This window comes from Papaver somniferum, chromosome 7 (assembly GCF_003573695.1).
Source record: "Papaver somniferum cultivar HN1 chromosome 7, ASM357369v1, whole genome shotgun sequence".
Classification (NCBI taxonomy): domain Eukaryota; kingdom Viridiplantae; phylum Streptophyta; class Magnoliopsida; order Ranunculales; family Papaveraceae; genus Papaver; species Papaver somniferum.
The window spans coordinates 135,577,139-135,599,555 of record NC_039364.1 but is presented as its reverse complement, the minus strand read 5'-3'; the positions used below and the strand labels follow the sequence as shown (position 1 = coordinate 135,599,555).

The 22,417-nt window shown below is 37.0% G+C and overlaps 4 protein-coding genes and 1 pseudogene across 4 annotated transcripts; 2 read left to right on the top strand and 3 right to left on the bottom strand.

Annotated features, from left to right (window-relative positions):
• The first annotated feature begins 6,946 nt into the window (after positions 1 to 6,946).
• LOC113295273 lies at positions 6,947 to 9,014 on the top strand. The gene is made up of 3 exons (XM_026543623.1): positions 6,947 to 7,282; positions 7,389 to 7,722; positions 7,837 to 9,014. The coding sequence occupies exons 1-3, from the start codon at positions 6,947 to 6,949 to the stop codon at positions 9,012 to 9,014; spliced, it is 1,848 nt and encodes a 615-aa protein (XP_026399408.1).
• Positions 9,015 to 10,118: 1,104 nt separating this feature from the next.
• On the top strand, positions 10,119 to 12,340 carry LOC113298518 (cell number regulator 8-like). The gene is made up of 3 exons (XM_026547286.1): positions 10,119 to 10,633; positions 11,125 to 11,327; positions 11,744 to 12,340. Exons 1-3 carry the CDS (start codon positions 10,405 to 10,407, stop codon positions 11,984 to 11,986), a joined length of 675 nt encoding a protein of 224 aa, XP_026403071.1. The 5' UTR covers positions 10,119 to 10,404; the 3' UTR covers positions 11,987 to 12,340.
• LOC113298517 (general transcription factor IIF subunit 2-like) lies at positions 12,293 to 15,460 on the bottom strand. The gene is made up of 6 exons (XM_026547285.1): positions 15,084 to 15,460; positions 14,433 to 14,541; positions 13,549 to 13,679; positions 13,356 to 13,430; positions 13,049 to 13,192; positions 12,293 to 12,779 (listed from the first exon to the last, which is right to left on the bottom strand). The coding sequence occupies exons 1-6, from the start codon at positions 15,351 to 15,353 to the stop codon at positions 12,657 to 12,659; spliced, it is 852 nt and encodes a 283-aa protein (XP_026403070.1). The 5' UTR covers positions 15,354 to 15,460; the 3' UTR covers positions 12,293 to 12,656.
• A 480-nt stretch (positions 15,461 to 15,940) lies between these two features.
• Positions 15,941 to 19,358, bottom strand: LOC113298516 (transmembrane protein 209-like). The gene is made up of 7 exons (XM_026547283.1): positions 19,010 to 19,358; positions 18,682 to 18,737; positions 17,669 to 18,588; positions 17,354 to 17,549; positions 17,071 to 17,247; positions 16,614 to 16,990; positions 15,941 to 16,270 (listed from the first exon to the last, which is right to left on the bottom strand). The coding sequence occupies exons 1-7, from the start codon at positions 19,195 to 19,197 to the stop codon at positions 16,130 to 16,132; spliced, it is 2,055 nt and encodes a 684-aa protein (XP_026403068.1). The 5' UTR covers positions 19,198 to 19,358; the 3' UTR covers positions 15,941 to 16,129.
• Positions 19,359 to 19,755: 397 nt separating this feature from the next.
• Positions 19,756 to 22,417, bottom strand: part of LOC113295271 — a 66,305-nt pseudogene continuing 63,643 nt past the window's right edge.

Here is a 22,417-nt window from a genome sequence, read left to right as displayed (position 1 = left end):
CCACAGAGCAATAAAATGTTTGCCCAAACTATGGCATGCGTGATGCTTCTAAACCCTAAATTTGGGTCACGGAAGTACACTAGCGTCTTAAATCGATCACGACCATCCAACTTAGCCAGCCTATTTGGATGGCTTAGATCACATTTTGGACCATCAGGAAGGTGCACATGCGTTCACCGTCAACCCAACATGGGCCCCACTTGATCCATCTCCCAAGAGGAGGATCACGACGTGCCAAACCTCTTGGCCAAAATCACGTGTGCGTGACTGATTCAAAACCCTAATTAGGGTTTGCGGCAATGCACATCTTTCGTAGTTCGATCATGACCATCCATCTTCGCCAGCCTGAACGGAGGGTCCTCGAAACGTGATCACTATGGTCCCACATTTGCTTGTAGTATAGACTCAAGAGGTCACAAGGATGTCAACGTGATCACTATGGTCCCACATTTGCTTGTGATCAGCCGGCCTATGCATACTAGAGCCCGGTGCCTCGAAACGCACGCCCAAAGGTGGCTTGCCACACGGATTTTAACCTTTGTGGCAATGTATTTCTGTCTCAAATCGATCACGACCACTCATCTTTGCCGGTCAAATTGAGTTGCCTAGATCGAATCTTTGTGGGACCGAGAGGCGTAGACATGCATGCCGGCGGGCCGTCTCCACGCATTCCTGGTCGGTCCCTCCAAAATTAGTGCCCATGCTTGGATTCGATCAAGCCAAAGAGGGGATGTTGCGCACCTATAAAAAACCCTAAAATCCATCAACGACATCAAATATGTGTCGTAAATCATCTCGTCCGTCCAACTTTGCCAGCTTGGTCGGACGGCTTGGATTAAAGTTAGGCGATTAATGAAGCGTCTCAAATGATTACCATCGGCCACTCTGCCTCAGGGAGTGATCGACCAGATGGTGGCCCGCCCATGCGGACTCCAAACGATCACTCGAAGATGGTTGGACGTGCTGCCATTTTAAGACGCTTAATCCGCGACTTGTTCAATCAAGCTTTAAAACAATGATGCTTCATACATATTGATTGTTTTGAGCTGCTTGCTTAAAAGCGATGCATTACATGCATCGAGCATACACGATATTTCATGAATATCGATTCCTTAAATAACTTAGTTATTTAACCTAATAGCACCGTATGCTATTTCTTGCGGCAGGTCCCACGAATTGACCCACTCATTCGAGACATCAAACATGTCACAAATTGGGGGATACTTACTGGGGTATTGGTTTCGCGGTTTACAGCGTGCAACGCGCCCATTACGAGGACGTTTCAGGAAGCATGGACGGTTAACGATGATGAGGGAAGTGGGAAAAGGCGTGATCGTGTGACAATCACCTACACGACCCCACTACTCCACCACTCAACTTCCTCCACTTCCTACGAGATGAGGACTGCGCTCAAATGACTTGTATAAATTGGTTCTCCAACCTATTTCCAAAAACACAGAAAACCAAGTGTTGTTAACTACGTATCCAGAAAACACCCCGAACTGATAGCTTATATTATGCAAGCCAGTTCAACATTCTGATACAAGTCATAAACAGCCAACACCTTCTTCGCTTCCCTCCCTAAGATAAACCCCATCTCCTTCACTTTGTGACCGAAGCAAGTCTGGAACGACCATTTCTTGGTTTAGGCCAGACTTGTACAGGTTGATCTCTCGAATCTAAAGTACTCCCGTGCAGTGCATTTATTTAGGGTTTAGATTCGTTTCTCATCCACACATACCCAAATTCACCAAAACCAGTAGAAACAGTTTTCACCCTCAAACAGTACCAAAAATCTGCAAGTCGATATATAGCTACTCCGCTGCGTGTACAAGTACATGTAATACGAGTTCAGACTTATAATAATTTTCCCAGTTTGTAAGACTGATAATACTGTCTTGTATCTGAATCTATAGTAGCTCTATATTCCTTTCTAAATCAATTCGAAACATTCTCGAATAACATCAATGACACATATCACTGTTCTAGCTATTTCCGAACGATAAAATTCGAATCATGATTTTGATTACGAACAATAAATTGTCCTTAACCGAAATTCATCAAGTATGAACAAATGTTCATTAAGCTTAGTCATTATATTTCGATAACTAATTATCAAGATAAACTTGACTCGAAATTCTTGTCTATGCATAATAGTCTAATTAGTTATGCAACATTGTCTCAATGATTGAAAAGTGAATATAACTTGAGAAATATGTGTTCAGTCTTTACTTACCTTTTATTTATGAAGTTCTTCAAAAGCTTTGGTTGATCTTCGCCTTCAAACAATATAACGTAATTATGACTGCCGTGATCCACTGTTTCTCAACTAAATTTCTATCCTAGCCCAAGACTTAACTAATTGTAGACTAGAAATCAAGATATAGTTTTGACAACAAGCTTGAGATAGCAACACTTGTGAGTTCGACTGAGCAATGCTCTAACAAGATTAACATACCAAGATATATACTCTGGTTAGGATGAACCGTAACCGAACCGTGTATAAAGACATTGTTCATGGTCGGTTAGCAAAAACTAGCCGATTGAACCATAAGCTTAATCATTTTCATACAACACTTAAGACTCTAAGCTTGAGTCACAACCATAGGTTATAATGTGTTCAATCATGTTTACATAGTGTTTTTAGAGATTTATTCAAATACTAATTATCTCACAGAAATATTTTTTGTGCATCTAAAAATATTCGACAGGGCAAGTACGTGTACCAGGTACGTGTACTCTACCTTATTCATGACTATTCTTGTCATGGTACATGTACCGAGTATGTGTACCCTTAAGAAAAAAACGAGTTCAGGAATTCACATAAATTTTCCGGCTTGCGTACCGGGTATGGATACCACTCCGGTTTCAAAACCAATAGTTCCTTTACGGTATGCATACTAGGTATGTGTATCATTCCTGATTCACGAGCAACATACTTTTTACGGTATGGATACCGGGTATGCGTACCAAAAAATCGGTGTAGAACTATAGCTACGCCGCTACGTGTATTGAGTACATGTATTACGGCTCCAGACCTATAACAATTTTCCTAGTATGTGAAACTGGTATGCATACTTTCCCGTATCCAGATTTACAGTAGTTCTATATTTCTCTGAAAATTCCCAAATAACATTAATGACACATACCACTATTCCAGCTATTTTCGAACGATAAAACTTGAATCATGATTTTGATTCCGAACAATAAATTTTCATTAACTGAAATTCATCAAGTATGAACAAATATTCATTAATCTTAGTCACATATATTCGAGAACGATATTACCAAGATAAACTTGACTCGAAATTCTTGATATGCTTGCTTTAGTCTAATTATTCATACGACATAGTCTCATAGATAGGAAGATGTATATAACTTGAGAAATAGGTGGTTCAGTCTTCACTTACCTTTTGTTGAAGAAGTTCTTCAAAAGTTTCAGTTGATTTTCACCTTCAAACGGTAGAACGCAGTGATGTCCGATTCTCAACTACACACTTTTATCCTAATCAGAGACTTGAATAATTGTATATTATAAATTAAGATACAGTTTTGATCAATTAAATTTGAAAACAAGCTTGAGATAACAACATTTGTGAGTTCGACCGAGCAATTCTCTAACAATTTTGTACCCTCCTTTGATTGATCCCCAAGTCTTAACTCCTTCCTTTTGAAGGAGGACCATAACAATGCTATATAGATATTTGCTTTGTGAAACAAAATAACATATATGTTTGAAAATTGAGTGCACAAAATGGACCAACGTATTCCACTTATTCTAGCAAAAATTACATAACGTATTCTAATTCTGAATTGAGTTTAAATAAAAATCTTACCTTGCACAATATATAATATACATATGGTTTTGCAAATTTGCCCCCCTATGTAAGTATTTTAGTTCTCCAACTCAAGACATTGACCACATATTTCTTAGCGATCACAACATACCAAATAGCTTTTTTTCTCTTTCCTACCCAACCTCCGCCTTTTATGAGTAAGGATTGTCTCATAGTTCCTGATCTTCAGATACCCAAATCTCCTTCTTAAGAAGAAGATATTTTATTCCATCCCACATTTTACAAATCAACTACGTCGTGCCAAAGAAAATTATGAAATCACAGTATGCTGGGACATACACAAAAAGAAGCAATAAATTGGCAAGCTAGGTAAAACACTCTTAGTTAACCTTGCGAGTTTACCAAAAGTCAATCTAACCTTGCAACATTCGACAATCTTGTGTTATTTGAGAATATTCACAGTTTTATCCAGAATTTCACCAGGATAAGTAGAGGGAAACATTTAAAACATTCCAAAATACAAGCAAGCTCTTACAAATTATTCCTTCCCATAACCAAATAAAATGCTCTTACTAAAGTTAGTACATAAGTGTGAAGCATACTCAAGGCTGAGCAAAGTATATCTAAACACTTTGACTGGACTAATATTTATGCATATCAAAGAGTCATTTGCAAATTGTAGATGACCAAGAGAAGAACATGTAATTTCTATTATAGTGGCACTAAACATTATAGCCAAACCTTCAAAGACCAAAAGAGTCAGAGACGGAGAAAAAACATCTTTTCCTTAAACCGTTTTCGATTCTGAATTTACCACAAGCATAAAGAATGAGATTTTACAGATGAAACCCTGAATTCACCTCGTATGGGGTGCATAAAAACCCAACCAAATAAACAACTTACTTAAGAACGACCAATTAACATTATTAAAGACCTTTCTGCATTAATTTTACAACGATGCCTAGAGTATTAGACTTGGATTGAAAGTCGTTTATTCGTGAACAATCACATTTACCTTCGGTTGAGAGTTTGTTTCTTTCTCTGAAACATAAAATAAACTTATTAGATTAGAAGACGCGTGGTATTTCCGGAGTCAGCTAAAGCAATTTATTTATTTGAGAATATTCACAGTTTGAGAATCTTGTCTTATTTGATATGCTTGCTTTAATCTAATTAGTCATACGACATAGTCTCATAGATAGGAAGATGAATATAACTTGAGAAATAGGTGGTCCAGTCATCACTTACCTTTTGTTGAAGAAGTTCTCCAAAAGTTTCGGTTGATTTTCACCTTCAAACGGTAGAACGCATTGATGTCCGATTCTCAACTACACACTTCTATCCTAATCAGATACTTGACTAATTGTATATTATAAATCAAGATATAGTTTTGATCAACTAAATTTGACAATAAGCTTGAGATAACAACATTTGTGAGTTCGACCGAGCAATGCTCTAACAATTTTGTACGCTCTTTTGATTGATCCCCAAGTCTTAACTCCTTCCTTTTGAAGGAGGACCATAACAATGCTATATAGATATTTGCTTTGTGAAACAAAATAACACATATGTTTGAAAATCGAGTGCACAAAATGGACCAACGTATTCCACTTATCCTAGCAAAAATTTCATAACGTATTCTAATTTTGAATTGAGTTTCAATAAAAAGCTTACCTTGCACAATGTATAATATACATATGGTTTTGCACCCCCTGTGCAAGTATTTTAGTTCTCTAACTCAAGACATTAACCACATATTTCTTAGCAATAACAACATAACAACATACCAACTAGCTTTTTTTTCTCTTTCCTACCCAACCTCCTTATTTTACGAGTAAGGATTGTCTCATAGTTCCTGATCTTCAGATACACAAATTTCCTTCTTAAGAAGAAGATATTTTCATCCCACCTAACTACGTCGTGCCAAAGAAAATTATGAAATCACAGTGTGCTGGGCCATACACAAAAATAAGCAATAAATTGGCAAGCTAAGTAAAACACTCTCAGTTAACCTTGCGAGTTTACCAAAAGTCAATCTAACCTTGCAACATTCGATAATCTTGTCTTATTTGAGAATATTCACAGTTTTATCCAAAATGTCACCCGGATAAGTAGAGGGAAGACATTTAACACATTCCAAAATAGAAGCAAGCTCCTACAAATTATTCCTTCCCCATAACCAAATAAAAAACTCTTACTAAAGTTAGTACATAAGTGTGAAGCATACTCAAGGATGAGCAAAGTGTATCTAAACGCTTTGACTGGACTAATATCTATGCATATCAAAGAGTCATTTGAAAATTGTAGATGACCAAGATAAGAACATGCAATTTCTATAATAGTGGCACTAAACATCATAGCCAAACCTTCAAAGACCAAAAGAGTCAGAGACGGAGAAAAAATATCTTTTCCTTAAACCGTTTTCAATTCTGAATTTACCACAAGCATAGAGAATGAGATTTTAGAAGAGGTGCATAAAAACCCAACCAAATAAACAAATCACTTAAGAACGACAAATTGACATTATTAGTGACCTTTCTGCATTAATTTTACAACGACGCCTAGAGTATTAGACTTGGATTGAAAGTCGTTTATTTGTGAACAATCACATTTACCTTCGATTGAGAGTTTGTTTCTTTATCTGAAACATAAAATAAACTTATTAGATTAGAAACAAAATTACATTAGACGGGTGGTATTTCCGGAGTCAGCTAAAGCAATTTGATTTAAGAAAGACTGGAAAATATGATCTCATAGTTGCAAAAGTTCTTAGCCGACTTCTATGTGTTGCATGGTTTGTTATTCTGCACACAACCTGATTTCCTTCGATACGATGGTGGTTTAGTATGCATTGTTGGATATATCTCGTCTGATGTATGATCTATGTTGTTTCGGGTAATGTTGGATTTTCTTTCTACTAGAAACTTCAACTTTTTAAGACAATACTCAAATTATGGAGCAAACAACATTTTGGTGACCTTGATGGGAGATTGGAAGAGATGGAGGACATTTTTGTTTCTTTGGATGTTGAGGAAAACAACAACAATGGGATTCATGAGGAGCAGTGGGATACAAGATTATAGGCAAGGCAAAAAATTTGTCAACTTTCAATACTTAAAGCAGAGAAGTGGAGAGCAAGAGTTACTCATATGCGACAACAAGATGATAATACCAAGTATTTTCATAGACTTGCAACTGAAAGGAGAAGGAAAATCTACATAGGTGCAATCAAGGTTGATGGTGTTATGACCTACAATGAGAAGGAAATTAAAGAAGGTATTGTGCAATTTTTTCAAAATATTTTTCAAACTCAGGCTGCCAGAAATGTTTCAACGGACTTCATGTACTTCAATCAAGTTTCTGAGGATCAAAATACTTTTTTAGAATGTGATATCACCGAAGATGAATGTCTTACATCTATGAAAATACTAGGACAAGCTAAGGCTCCAGGGCCAGATGGTTTCCCTATAAGCCTCTATGTTCTTGTATGAGATATCATTAAGCAGGATTTAATGTTGGTGATTAAGGAGTTGCAAAAAAAAAAAATTGGACTGGAGGCTCAAGAACACATTTATTGCCTTGATTCCAAAGAAAGACACAATAGAAGAAGTCAAATACTTAAGACCAATTAGTCTTGTTCATGGTGTTTATAAGATCATTTCCAAGATTCTCACAGATAGATTAAAGAACATCTTACTTGACATTATTTCTTCACAACAAACTGCTTTCTTAAAGAAAAGACAAATTCTGGATGGAGTTTTGGTGGCAAATGAGCTTATTGATTCTAGAATTAGAAGTGGAAGACCTGGAATTCTAGTTAAGGTGGACTTTGAGAAGGCTTTTGATCATGTTAATTGGGTGTTCCTTGATGAAATTATGGAAAAAATGGGGTTTGGTGATAAATGGAGAGGTTGGATCAAATGCTGTATAGAGTTAGTGAGATTTTCTATTTTAGTGAATGGCTCTGCTGAAGGTTATTTCAAATAAAAAAAAGGAATCAGACAGGGAGATCCTTTATCTCCTTTTCTTTTTCTTTTAGTTGTAGAAGCTCTATCCTTTATGATCAAACAAGCTCAAGATAATGGTTTAATCTCTGGTTTTCAGGTTGCTGAGGGTAGTACTGTTGTTAGTATTGCAGATGATACTCAAATCTTTCTAGATGTTGATACTAGTCATGTTGAAAATTTAAGAATTTTGCTTTTATCTTTTGAGCAGCTGACAGGGTTAAAAATTAACTTTGCAAAAAGTGAAATTTTTGGTGTGGGATATACTGGAGACATTGCTCAATTCTCTTCTATTCTGGGTTGTTATAATAGTGTGTTGCCAACAAAATATCTTGGTTTACCTATGGGGGATAAGAGTGGTGGTGTTGCAAAATGGGAGATGGTTATTGAAAAGTTCATCAAATATCTAGCTGGATGGAAGAAAACAACTCTAAATAGAGCAGGTAAAATTGCTTTAATTAATAGTGTTTTTGCAAGTCTGCCAGTTTACTATATGTCCTTGTTTTTTATGCCTGCTTCTGTGGCTAAGAAGCTTGGAAAGATTATGAGCAATTTTCTTTGGAATGATAACAAAGGGAAGAAGAAGATGAAATTGGTAAAGTGGCCTGCTTTTTGTAGAAGAAGAAAATTTGGTGGTCTTGGTGTTAAAAAAATAAAGACGATGAACAAGGCTTTGCTTACCAAGTGGCTTTGGAGATTTTCAACTGAAGATAATGTTTTATGGAAGGATATTATTGATGAGAAGTATGGTGTTGAGCAGCTGGGTTGGTTTTCTAAAATTCCTAAAATCACTTATGAAAGGAGTCTTTGGAAAGGCATTATGAATTGCAGTGCTATATTCAAAAATCACATTAAGTTTAAAGTGAATTCTAGTAGAAATACTAGTTTTTGGAAGGATAGGTGGCTCTTAGATATCCCTTTGTGCTTAAAGTTTCCTCATATGTTTGCAATTTCAAGATCTAAGGATTTAACTGTGGCTGAAGTGTTTAATGTCAATGAAGCTGAGTGGAATCTACTCTTGCCAAGAAGAATGTCTCCTGCTGTCAGATTGGAATTCTCAGAGTTGCAGAATAATTTACAAGGTTTGGTGCTTAACAGCAATGCCAAAGATGAAATTCTCTGGAGTATTAACAGTAAAGGTCAATTCTCAGTTAAATCAACTTATGATACCCTTGCCAACAATGATTATGATCCTGCTCAACAACACATCTAAAAATTTGTTTTTTCCTATGGACATTAGCTCATAACAGTTTGCCTACCAGAGACATGCTCAGAACAAGAAGAATAGAAGTCTCACCAAATTGTTTATTCTGCAATCAACATGAATCTGTAGAGCATGTTTTCCTCCATTGCAAATTTGCAGGTAAGATCTGGAACCACTTCAAAGAAAAATTGAAATGGAACTTCATAATGCCAGATGATATTTTTACAATGCTTTTATCCTGGAGTAATCCTCAATATCATGCTCAGCAGTTACAAATTTGGAATATGATCTCAATTGTTGTTATTTGGTGCATTTGGAAAGAGAGGAATATAAGAGCTTTTCAGGCCAAGGAGTGCAATGAGGTTGCTGTACAGCACAAGATTAAGTACATTCTTTTCGCTTGGTGTTTAGTGTTCAACAATTTTGAAGATAAAATCTTCAAAGATGTAATGTCTAGTTGGCCTAGGATGTACTTTGATTGAAGAAGCTTTTGTTGCTTTCTTTAATCTTCTTTTTCTTTTTTCTTTTCTTTCTTTTCTCTTGTATCTTTTGAGAGTGGTACAGGCCTTTTGTACCCTCTCCTTGTTCAATATATTCTTCTTTACCGATTAAAAAAAATAAAATAAAGCGAAGTAGATTCTCCGAATCCTTATGGAAATACACTTGGTCCATGGTCCAGTTGTTGGTGTTCTTGGCGCCATCAACACGACCCAGATTTCAGCTATCAAAGCGGTGGTGATCCCCAAGATGTGCTGATGCTACCAGAGTTGTAGATATGGAGTCTATGCGGAAATTGAAAGTTAGTTACACCAACACCGAATTAAAATGTTTTTAGCGATACCACGGTTTTAAAGCAGCACCGACAGAATTTACCGTTGGAATAATTGAACAGTACGTGTCGGTAGGCTCACAGAAAAAATTGTGAACAAATAGTTAGAATATGTAACGGCTAGGAATTGGATATAGACAAAGAAAACTTTAGTCGTACTAGAAAGAAGAGCACTATTAGACAAGAAGATCATGATCTCTCTCTCTCTCTCGTATTTTCCCCCACAACTTTTTACTTTTTCTTTTCAAATCGCGGGAGTATTGTCTTCTTGAATTATTGCTCCACTCCATTAGTCCATTCCACTATCACGCGCTTCGTTAGTTGAACAATAGATATCTCATTAAAACCTTTGTTTGCTTTATAATTCCGTGATCAGTTTTTTTTCTTATTCTCTCTCTCCCTAAATTCAAATATCGAGAATTTCCAGTATAGTACTTCCCTACACGTCTAGGGTTTCGTATTATTCTCCATCTTATCTTTATATATACATATAGAATCTCCTTTCTTCTTCTTCTTCTTCTAATTCAAGTTGGAATCTAGTTATTCTTTAGTTAGGGTTTAGTAATTTCAATGGCTAATTCTGATGAATATAGACCTTTACTCGTTACAAATGGTCACGAGAAATCAGCAAAGAAATCAATGGATGAGGATTGGGGTAAGAATTTTAATGAATGGACTGCTCATGGGATGCCTGTAAATAGTGTCGTTGGTGAACCAGTTGCTCGATCTCATTGGGATTCTAGTCTTTTTGGTTGTTTAGGCCGTAATGATGACTTCTGCAGCAGCGATTTTGAAGTTTGTAAGTTTTTCCTAACACTTTCTTTTTTTTCAGTGGCCGAATTTTGATCATATGATTCATGTTATGAGGAGCAAGCTATTCACGCCTGTTCTATAAATGAGGAATTTCTGCTAGCCTGATCTTGGAAATTGTTGTTGTAATTTTGATTATGGAAGTGAGGAGAAGATGAGATTTACGAGAAATTCTTGCTTGTCCATATAAATGTTGTTTGCCATTATTTTGAGTGATATCACTACTTAGATACATTTAGATAGATATAAACTTTCTACCGGCAATAAATCGAATTTAGCTACTTTAGATTTATAGTTGAACACTAATTTACTGATAGAACCTTTGGCCTTTTACCGATATTGTTTTGATGGTAAAGGTTAAACTGCTGAGAAAGATTTCTGTTGGATAGCTCTTGTAAAGTTCGGCTTTTAAATTTGTGAAGTTGGCATCTTAATTTGTTTCATAAGTTTTCCGTTTTAACAATGGTAATATATGATCAGGTCTTCTTGGAACTTTGGTTCCTTGTGTGCTTTATGGAAGTAACATCGAAAGATTAGGATCTGAACCTGGAAGGTTTGCAAACCATTGCTTGCCTTACTCTGCTTTGTACCTACTTGGAAATTCTCTTTTTGGTTGGAACTGTCTCGCGCCTTGGTTTTCATATTCTAGCCGCACTCAAATCCGCCAAAGGTTTAATCTTGAGGTATAAGTTTATGTTATTATGTTGTATATTTTTGTTATCGTCTGCGACATGTCTTATTCTTTTACCTTTTATCTCTTGTTTATATAACTCTTTACATGGTTTGCAAATTATGTATAGTATGTTTAGCGTCTTGAATTAGTAGTTCCTTGTCCCTCTCTTGGCATCTGCCTTGCTTATAACTTCAGTGTTCCTTAACTGCCGGTTTCTTTCCCGTGTTATTAAAAGTTATCTAAAATGTGAGTTATAGACAGAAGTACATAGGTACCGGAAATTGGAAATATCTTGCTGGTCTTTATCCGTATTGATATTCTGCTGACGGTCGTAATTAACAGTTCTTCTTGGTATTTATTATTTGGTTTATGGGTGTATTGATGGTGCGCTCATAATTTTGTTATTTTTGGTGATTGTGAGAACAGGGTAGCTTTGAAGCATTCAAAAGATCATGTGGGTGTTGTGAGTCCTTGATTGAGGATGAAGACCAACTGGAACAGTGCGAGTCTTCCTGTGATCTTGCGACTCATTTATTCTGCCATGCATGTTCCCTTTGCCAAGAAGGGCGAGAACTTCGCAGGAGGATGCCTCACCCTGGGTTCAACGGCCCACAAGTGTTGGTTATGATTCCTCCAGTGGAGCAGACAATGGGGCGGGATGGACTATGAGTTTCTCTCCCGGTCTTCTCCAGAGTCCAGAGGAGTCTAGCCTGTTAATACATCTATTTTGCTGTCATCTCAGACAGTTGTGTGTTATATACATCTGGAGTTCACACAGGACGGAACTATAAAAAATAAAGTAAATATCGTTGTTCGTTTTTTATTCATGCATTATGCATTATGTATGTGCTGCAATCGCATTGATTCTCAAATCCAATTCAAGAGCAAACTGCCATTAAGAAGCTGTCACCTTGGTATTTTGTTTGAAAGACGAAGTCTTGATAAGTTGTTAGCCAACTATGAAAGGTTACAAACTTTAAGCAACGTAACCATCCCCTCTATTTTTAATCTCAAGTTTTCTTATCAATGTTTTTTTTTTCTTTTTTTACATCTGAATTTTGTGTTGATTCAAACCTGGAGCAGCTGTGCACCAGCTTTTCTAATTCCTGTGGATAGATGCACACAGACGCTCAAAATTGTGTATGAAGAAAACATCCCTGATGCTCTGAAACAACGACATATACTTAGAAGCACCATGTCATAGTACGGAAACTTATTCAATTCTGAGACAAGAAATGTCCTACCCGTGGTTGCAAAATTGAACCTTTCACAGACTAAAGAAAAGAACAAAGACCATCAGCTGTCTATCATGTCAATATAGTTAACTAGGATTCTTGGGTTATTGATTGGGTTGTTCCTCCTTGACTGACCGCCTATACTCTGGCTTTAGCTCATAGCTTCCTTGGTTTGTTCCTCTGTTGTTGTAGATACATAGTTCTTTAAGTATATCTTTCAGGAATTGCTGCGGAGAGAAAATATTGTTAAAACTGCATGAAGTGCCACCTCTGGTGAACTGACAGATGACAGAAGGTGCTTAGTGAGGGAGTTTCACATAAATCATAGTGTGCGAGCTTGTTGCCAATACTCTTGGTTTCACCCATGCTGTGTTATAAGGGATGCATGCTCTATACTTGTATCGTCCATGGCATGTATAATGTCGATGTAAAACTACCTTTTTACAAATATCGCAATTTTAGTGATGGAAAAACTGAAGGACCCAAAGAGACATACCTCAGGTTGGTCCGTCTCCTGGATCAACTGCCTGAGTGTCCAGTTTGGTTGCCTTTCAAAAAGCTTAAACATTATACCCTCCATTTCCACACGATCCCTTCTTGATCTTCTTCCATCTGGCACTTTGTTTGGCACCAATTTGATCTTTTCATGAAATACATACCACCAAGAAATGGAGATTTTCATTTTTCATTGCAGATATCAAAGCAACAGAAAAATGTCTTTGTACACTTAGAAAATTTGGGCACTATCTGCAGGGAAAAAAGAGGGGCAGGTACGACGTACTAAAAAGGAAGATGTAAAATACCTTGGGATTAGAGGGCATGTGACTAAACATCGCAGGCTTAGGCATCATATGTTCCCCACGATCATTTTCGATAACCTTCAAAAGTTAGGACATGGGATGAACAAATTCCAAAGAGATATTATGTGAAATGAAGGTACACATCCTATGTTAGAAGTAAAAACTTGACCAACTAACTAAAACAGAATAACAATACCTTCACTTGTCTAGTTTTAACCATATATTTGTTTGTTCGTTCACGACAAAGCCTACTATAGTCCTGGATACTTTCGGAATGGGGCTTCATGTCAAATTTCTGCAGCACTTTACCCTCCACCGCAATCTTACCTATAATAGAACACAGGGATAGAAGTCAACTTTCTAGCTAGCATGAGTATATATCAAGACCATAATCATCCAAATTAAATCACTTGGTTCAAGTGATAAAACTACCATCGACAGAATCACATCAATGGAATCCTCCAAACAGTACAATCAATTACAGGCATGTAGACAGAAAAGTATGGAACTGATTCCTGAGATGCGCATATATACGGTGACACAACAGACAAAGATCAATAGGTTTCTAGCCCACATTGCGTCCTCTGCAATGTATTCAAAAACATGGAGACAAGGTAAAAAGCCCGTGAAGGCTTTAGAATACTCCTAAGTTGCATAAGAAGGCGTGAATTAAACCCTGAGGGCCAACAAACAGTTCCTTCTAGTGTTCATGTCATATTGATATTTTTGCTAAACTTATTTGAATGGATTGGGACAAAAATCTATTTATTTAAGCAGTATATGAATGCAGAGACACTCTTAACAGATACTGTTCCTAATTGAGCTTGTTCTCCCTACAAGATTTATATTATAAGATCCTGAAATGGACGAAGCCCCTGTACTACGATTGCATGTGAACACATAAATTAGTAATTACATTATGAATGTATGAGAATTCTATCTCAAGAAAATAAAGTTCTACAGGAGCAAAGAAATGCATACGACTTTGAAAACCATATAATCAGCCACATAAAAGCTTTTATCACGTCATTGATTAAAAACATAAAACAACGATAGACCAGACAACATTTAGGGCCTTACCTTCTTTCATCTGAGAAAAGACACACATTGGAATGAATTCCTTATGCATGTCCAAAGAGTAACACTTTGGTGCATTCTCAGAATCGTTTTTAGCCATTTCCATTGTGAACTGATCATCAGTTGAACCAATGTACAAAATATTGCACAAAATTGTTGGTTAGAAGGTAATTCAATAGAACAACCAGTAACCAATACAATGTAATGAATGACCTGAATATAAAACAAGAATTAAAAACAAAACATCGTAATGACGACGTACAAGCATCACTTTCCCCACAAAATAAGTTACGCACATCCAACACAACAGAAAAGTCTGAATTAACCAAGTTCTATTTAAAATCGGAAAGAACCTCCCATGCTTCAATTCACTTTGATTACGATATTAGCCAGAACATACATTGTCACTGCTAGTTATTTACATTACAATCTGCACAACGGTTGCTGACCACAGGCATAAGAAAATTGTAACGAAATCTTGATTTCACAGCGATTAACACCCTAATTTCATCCAATCAGCACAAATCCCTAATAATATTATTCAAGAAAAGCACCAAGATCATTCAAGATAAATGAAAGCAAATCTATATAAGAAAAACGCAAGTAACAAGAACTAGAACCAATTCAAAACCCTAGAAAGAAAGAGAGAATTACCTGACGAGATAAAGGATCCTCGTCAGAAGCCAGAGGGTCAATAGAAAGAGTGAGCTTAGCAAGATAGTGAGAAGAATTCGGATGAGGTGCAGAAGCAGTAAGATCGTCAGAAACGATGGTGTTGTTGGTGGTTATGGATTGAGACATCCAAGAACGAGAAACAATCGGAGGACATTTCAATAACCATACTGGTGTGTTTTGATTACTCGTCTCTATTCCTTCTTTATTATTACTGCTACCGCCATTGCTGATTTTTTCTTTCTTTTCCATTCTCTCTTTCTTTGTGCAAACGAGACAAATACTTCTCAGAGAGAAACGGGTTTTTGCGCTTTTCTTTAACGACTAAGCCATATTTTATTAGCTACATAATATATATATATATATATATATATAGGGTGTTCTAATGGGTCCTAGTGGGCTTATTTTTCTGGAGTAAAATCGGATCGAGATAAATCGGGCAGAGTGTTTGACCTAGTCGGCTATGCATAAAGTTTTCGCCGACTTATCAACTCTGAGGCCCCATAAAATCTCTGTCGGTGTACACCGCACCCCAAAATGGAAAATTGAGGAACGACAACTGTGAAAATGGTATTCGAGTGACCACTTGCGCTACATGGAGTCCGACTGCAAATAACATTGTCATTGTCATCGCCATCATCTAGATTTTAGACAAATAAGTAGCATTGTGACACAAGATATATGCAAACGGTTGCTGGAGGTTGTCTTTGTGATGTGACATCTGCATTCCCATACTTGCACATTTTGGACCAAACATTTCCATCTAACCTTCAATAAGATTCCAAGCTTTTTTTTCTTCTCGAAGCATGGCAAGATCCCTAGCTGACAACATTAACATGGCACTAGCACATAGGTATATTAGAATATCTGGGAAATGTTGCGCTTGTAGGGGATGTTAAGGTTTGCATAGAACTATCCAAATGGTATTTCGTTACAACAAAATTCGGCGAGTAAAACAGACATAAAGCAAAGAGAAAAGACGGTGATGGCAAATTGAGCCTCTAGGTTATAGTGTATTCAACATCCAGTTAGTCTTCAGTTTCTGAATCAAGAATAGGCAGGATGCTGTATGCAGAGGAACTGATGTGCATACCACGAACAATGCCTCCATAGTCGACCTTGATTCTATGGCAGAATAATAAAATTGCATCCCACAACGCCGTTCTTCCCTGAGAATAAGCAAGGCAGAAATCAGTTCCACTACATAACACTGAAAAATAACCAAGATAAAAACATCACATAATCAATTTGTGTGGGGAAGATATGGTAAGACCAAACTCGGGAGAAGCAAAGCACAAGAAGTCATTGAAGTTGACATAAATGGTAACCACGAAATTCATTAGTATTTACTTTGTGATAAAGAAGAACAGGAGCAATTGCAAAATACTGAACTACAACATCAGTTTGTGCACTTCGTGTGCATGTTGTGCAGGCAATTACAAAGAAACGACTTCATCAAAGATAACTAAATAAATCATAATATAATCCATACCATGACTCAGAGACACTTACTTGGAGAGAAAACTGCAGCTTTTTATCCCAATACAGGGCAAAAAGAGGAGGGCTTTGCTTCCCAACAAATAATATACAAGCTCCGGGATGAAAAACAGAGGGCACGCTAGATATGACAGCCAGATATTTCTCAGGGAATCTCTCTTTCGGAGGCAAAACTCCTAAGAATAAAGGGTTCTTGCTTGATTGTGTGCTTGTATAGGATGTTGGATCTACATGTAACATCCATTTCGGGTGCTCTAGATATGCACAGAATAGATACAACAATAAGTGAGAATCAGTTGGAAGCTCCAGAGTCCACTTCTTGTTCACCTTGTCATAAACCTCGCCAGTTCCTAGGTATTCATAGCTCTTCAAGCAAGTTCCTTCGGCAAGCTCTGATAAACGAAAACCGGATCAGCTAAAGACTCAAGATCTAAATTTGGTCACAAGCATATCGTGAGAATTGAATATATACCTCGAATCCTTTGCACTGTGTAGTCGGCCCGAACACTACTTTGTGGTAACAAACCTTTAACCCACTCTCCTTTCATAAGTTGGTGAAGCCTCTGGTGCTCAGTGATAGCATCTACACACTCCTGTATCAAAGAGATTTGCTGCTGTGATTGTTGCATAATACTTGAAGGAAATTTGGCTGTGAACAAAGAAAAGAAACACATTTAAATTTGTATGCACCATCAGAATGTAACATAATCTAGCTACTGAAACATAAATATAAAAATAGCGCATGGGTGACCTACAGCCATAGCCTTCAAGAGACTGTACAAGAGTAGCGCGTAGATTATGAAGTTGCTCTTTCTCCTCCTGAGAGTATGCTGGTTGCCATTCTTTTGTACCATCACCCGAGGATACAGTAGGAGCTCCAGTACTTGGAGAATCACTTCCCACTTGATTGACACTGACCAAAATACCAAGCTTTGCAGCAGCTTGCATTACCTGTAGATATCAAACAAATAATATACACATCATGCACATGCTGATCGAAATCCAGCTTTAGATGCTATACACATGATTTTGATGAAGTTTAAAATCAAACAAGCAACAGGCTAACAAACCTGAAGATGACTAGTTTCAATCTTGTCCAGTAATGGATTTAATAAAACTGATGAAAACCATTGCCTGAGGCGGTCTCTCCACTGCTCAATTTCAGGATAGATGCCTAAATGATCAAAAGCATCAATCGACTCTTCCATTGACATTGGTGGGGGAAGATCACCCTCTCCTTTCTTAGGTGGAGTACTGAACTTCTGAGAACCAGGGGACATTCTAACAGGCCTTAGTGGTGTACTCCTCTTGATTCCAGATGTATTAGCTGAATTAGTAACCATAGTAGGAGTAGTTATGTTCAACTTCAAACCATCAAGGGACGCTGGAGGCGTGGCCAATTTTGATGCTGATTCTGTGATTCTTTCATCTACATCCGCCAAGAACTGCTCAAGACTTTCCTCTGACATGATAACTTTTGAAGCTGATGATTGTTGCTTTGACCATGGGGTCGAGAGAACCCAATCTGCACCAGGTGACGTTTGAATTGATGGTGTCTGTGGAGAAGCTGAAGGTACAAGGTAGAGAGAAGATGTCGAACTCGGGGAGTTGGATGGCTTATAGGATGAACCTGACTTAGTTCCAGAGGCAGTTATTGATTTCTGAACACCAACACGACAATTTGGACTAGAGGCTGGTTGATGAATTGGGACAAGAACATCTGAAGGAGAAGGTGGAACATAAGTTCTTGACTTAGGGGGTTTCTTCGCAGAATCAGAGTCAACTCTCTCAACAGATTTTGATTTTACTCCCAGAAGTCCCAATTGACGAGTTGTGAGAGGTTGTTGCTCCTTTGGTAATCCTTCAGAACCCACAGCAAAGAAAGCAGCAATGCCTTTGGTTCTCCACAGGGAGAAAGCTCGAATAAGGGCAGACAATGTTCCAATGAACACCAGACCAACCATGATCCCTGTCATCTTTGTAAACACATCTGTCACAAAATAATAATAGGGAGATTACAATCCGTTTAAACAATTTGAAACTTCCATTTCATTCTTAAAGAAGATGAGATGCAACAACTCACGAGCTGTGGTAGTGGAAACATATTTTGGCTTCCAATTATTGATAATTCCTTCTTCCCTTCAAAAATTTCAGACAACAACTTGTATTAATCCCAAAAAAATTAGAAAGGAACTTGAAAGTGAGCCGTAAAACTAAACTTCAATCAAAACCCTAAACTTCTCAATTCAAGCAAACAGAAAATTAAGGAAAAGCATCAAACATTCATAACATCTAACCTTAATTTCGTTAACAAATAAAATTAATCTCCTAAACCCTAGTTCTCCAAGTCGAGAACTAAATCACCACTTTTAACAAATCAGCTAGGGTTTAGAAGAGAAACATTCTCTTACCTGAAGACAATGCTGATAAGGGCGACTGCAGAAATAGCTGATACAGAAAATATGGATAACAAAGTTGATTTTGAAGGGCGAATACTCGTTGCTGTTAAGGCTGCTGAAAGATTAGGGTTTTGATAAACAGAAAATTTGAAGGGTTTCACTTGTGGAGAGCTAGTTCCTCCTTCTCCTCCTCCTTCCATGGCAGAAATTAGGGTTTTCTTCGGTTATGAGTTGAAGACGAAAAACGAAATGGCCGACATGAATTAAAGCTCCAGATTGTAGTGTTTTTCTTTTATCTCTCCTCCTCTCACGACTGTAACAAGTAACAACACCGCTCTGTTTCAAAAGCTTTCTTTGGTGGGAAATGGGTAAAATATATTTAGGGCTTTACTTCAGTGGGATAGGTTTCGGGATCTATTGAGCCGATTTTGAGATTTTACCATCCTCACCCATACTTTGGGTAGCAGCAGCAGACCACAGGGTTCCAACAAAGCTTGCTAAGAGAGTTTGTAGCACATGGTGAAGGCTGCTGCAGATGGTTATCAAATTCCACAAGGGAACTTATCTGTCATTTTGAACTCTTATTGAAAGAAGACAAAGATAATAAAAAGATTATGATCCAAAGATAATAAAAAGATTATGATCCAAATAAACTTGTTTTACATTGAATTTATTCTCCACTACATAATAAATAAATCAAGAATTTGCCTACATATATACTCTTCGATTGCAAATAAATTTGATAAACATAAAATAACTCATAAGGTATAATTTTCACCTCCATTAAAACTTTTCTCCGAAAAAGATGAGGTAGAAATGGTGATCATTTTATTACAATCCAAAACACTATCTTGCAAACTCAATAGATGGGTAGTACTGAAACACAATGAAAGTTTTGTTTTCAGAATAATTGGAACTTGAGCTTCACCTCACAAAATTTGAATAACACATCTTATTGTTGATCTAGCAACCGGATCAAGATTTGAACAATTCAATTCAATGAATATCACTTTGAAATCTCTTCTTCTTCTTCAAATTCACCTATGATTCTAGCAACTGCCTCCAATAATCTTCCTTCTCTACGTATATTCCATACAAATTCAACCAAACTACTGCTACCTCTAACCCCCGCAAATTTTACTAACATCCCTTTCAATAGGTCTTCTTCCGGGGATCACTTTGAGAACAATAACTCCGTAACTAAAAACACTGGTTTTATCAGTGGATTTTTCTGGTTAGAGATATTCAGGTGCTAAAAAAAAATTATTCCAGAGGCAATTGTTGCATCAGGTGATTTATCGTGTTCAATTATCTTTGCTAGTCCAAAATCACCTACTCGGGCATTGAAAAACACGTCGAGCATAATATTACTAGTTTTGATATACCTATCAATTACTTAGCTTTCACACTCTTCATGCATGTAAGCTAAATCCGAAGCAACACCCATTAAAATTCTTTTCCTGTTTGGGCATGATAATGGAAATTTAACTTCAAGACTCTGATTAGTCATGAAGTTGTAGACAAGTAAAATTTCGCCTTTTTCATGACACCAACCTTGAAGCGTGACAAGATTTTTGTGCCCCAGAGTTCCAGTAATTGACAGTTCAGATAAGAATTATGCCTTACCTTGACCATCAGTATGCCTACATCTTTTCGCAGCTATATTGATCAAGTTTCATGCATTATGCCTTAGTAGACAATTCCAAATGTACCATGACCAATAATTCTCGACGAATTGAAGCAATTTGTGGCAATTTTCAAATCTTTATAGCTGAAATCTTTTGGGGTTTTTAACAATCTCTAAAGATATGGAATCTATTTTCTCCCTGAATTCAATTCTTTTCACGACTACCCAAACCAGTAAACAATCAAGCATTATAAGAAATAATACCCGAATAGTTATAACCCCTGCAATCAACATGGGTTGTCGACGAAGAATTACCAACATTACCTGGGTTTTTTTAGCTTGAAAATAAATCGCCCCTATAGGAGCTATAGAAGCAGACGACGACATCGTAGAGTTTGTAGGGTTAACCGCAGAGGGACCAATATTTTTGCTTGTTGTAGGTGACGGGGATGTCGCAGACTCCGAAGACGTATCAAACGAAGAATTAAAACTCCATCATTCAATACTATGAACTTCGGTTCTACCTTGAGTCGAACCATAAAACCTCATATATATTGTGAAATAGAGAAAGAGATAAGCAGACACAAAGTAGAGGGGAAAAGGAGAGAGATAAATTCTATTAATGTGTGTATAGTACAAAGGTTTAGGACTCTATTTATAGAGTTTACATACTTGGTACCCAAGTAATAGGGTTCCACTAAAGTGGGCATCTTCACAATAAACTGTCGTTAATAACACTCCCTCTAGATGACCACTGTATCTAAGTAATTGCCTCGTTAAAACCTTTGTCAGGAAAATCCAAAAGGGACAAAACATGATCGCAGGGAAAAGAGTACAATTGTGAGAAAACTTAGAACAAAGTTCGACATGCATATGTTGCCTCGTTAAAACCTTGACAAGAAAAATCCAGTGGGAAAAACCTTGGTGAAGGAAAAAGAGTACAACGTGATAGTCCAGTAAAATACCTTCTAATTTGATACTCCCCCTGATAAGTACTTTTATTAAATCTTGGCTTGCAAATCTTCGAGTTGAGATTTCCCAATTTTGATAAACGAATTTCTTGAGTGCTGGAGATAGCAATGCTTTCATGTGAAATTTGCCAGTTGATGAAGTCTTCTTTTGTGTTAGTCTTCTAATAGTAGGTTCTCGAGCCTTCATGATTCTTCAAATACATTGAGGACTTGCTTCTTGGATTGTTAATTTCTTGGAGATGATTTGCAGCAATAGTTGATCTAGTTTCTTCAACAAAGTGCCAAGATATGAATACCTTATCATACGTGAACAAAAATCGTATTTGTGAGAAGGAAATCCAAATTTCTTAGGAGATGATTAAGTTGATTTGGTTTAATCAAATGTGGGCATCCACTAAACAACCAAAATTGATCCAACTCCCCCTTGGATGACCATCATGTTGAATAAAATTGCCTTACTAAAACCTTGCCAATAAAACCCAATGGGAAAAAATTTGGACGAAGGAAAAAGAGCACACATATCAAAATTTTAAATAAAATAAAATAATTAAATGTCAACAAGATGTTGCCTTGTTAAAACCTTGTTAGGAAAACCACGTGGGACAAAACCTGAAACGAAGGAAAAAAAATACAACTTTTGACGATTTATGGATGCTAACTCAACTATATGAGTATTACAGAAAACGAGCATCAAAATCATAACTCTAGTATACCCCAAAGACGAGTTTAAGCTAGCATAATTCTAACTGCGGATTTAAGAAAGAAAAATAATAGAATTTATGCTGCCAAAGCGTGGATTTTAGTGTTTTTAATGACTCCTCA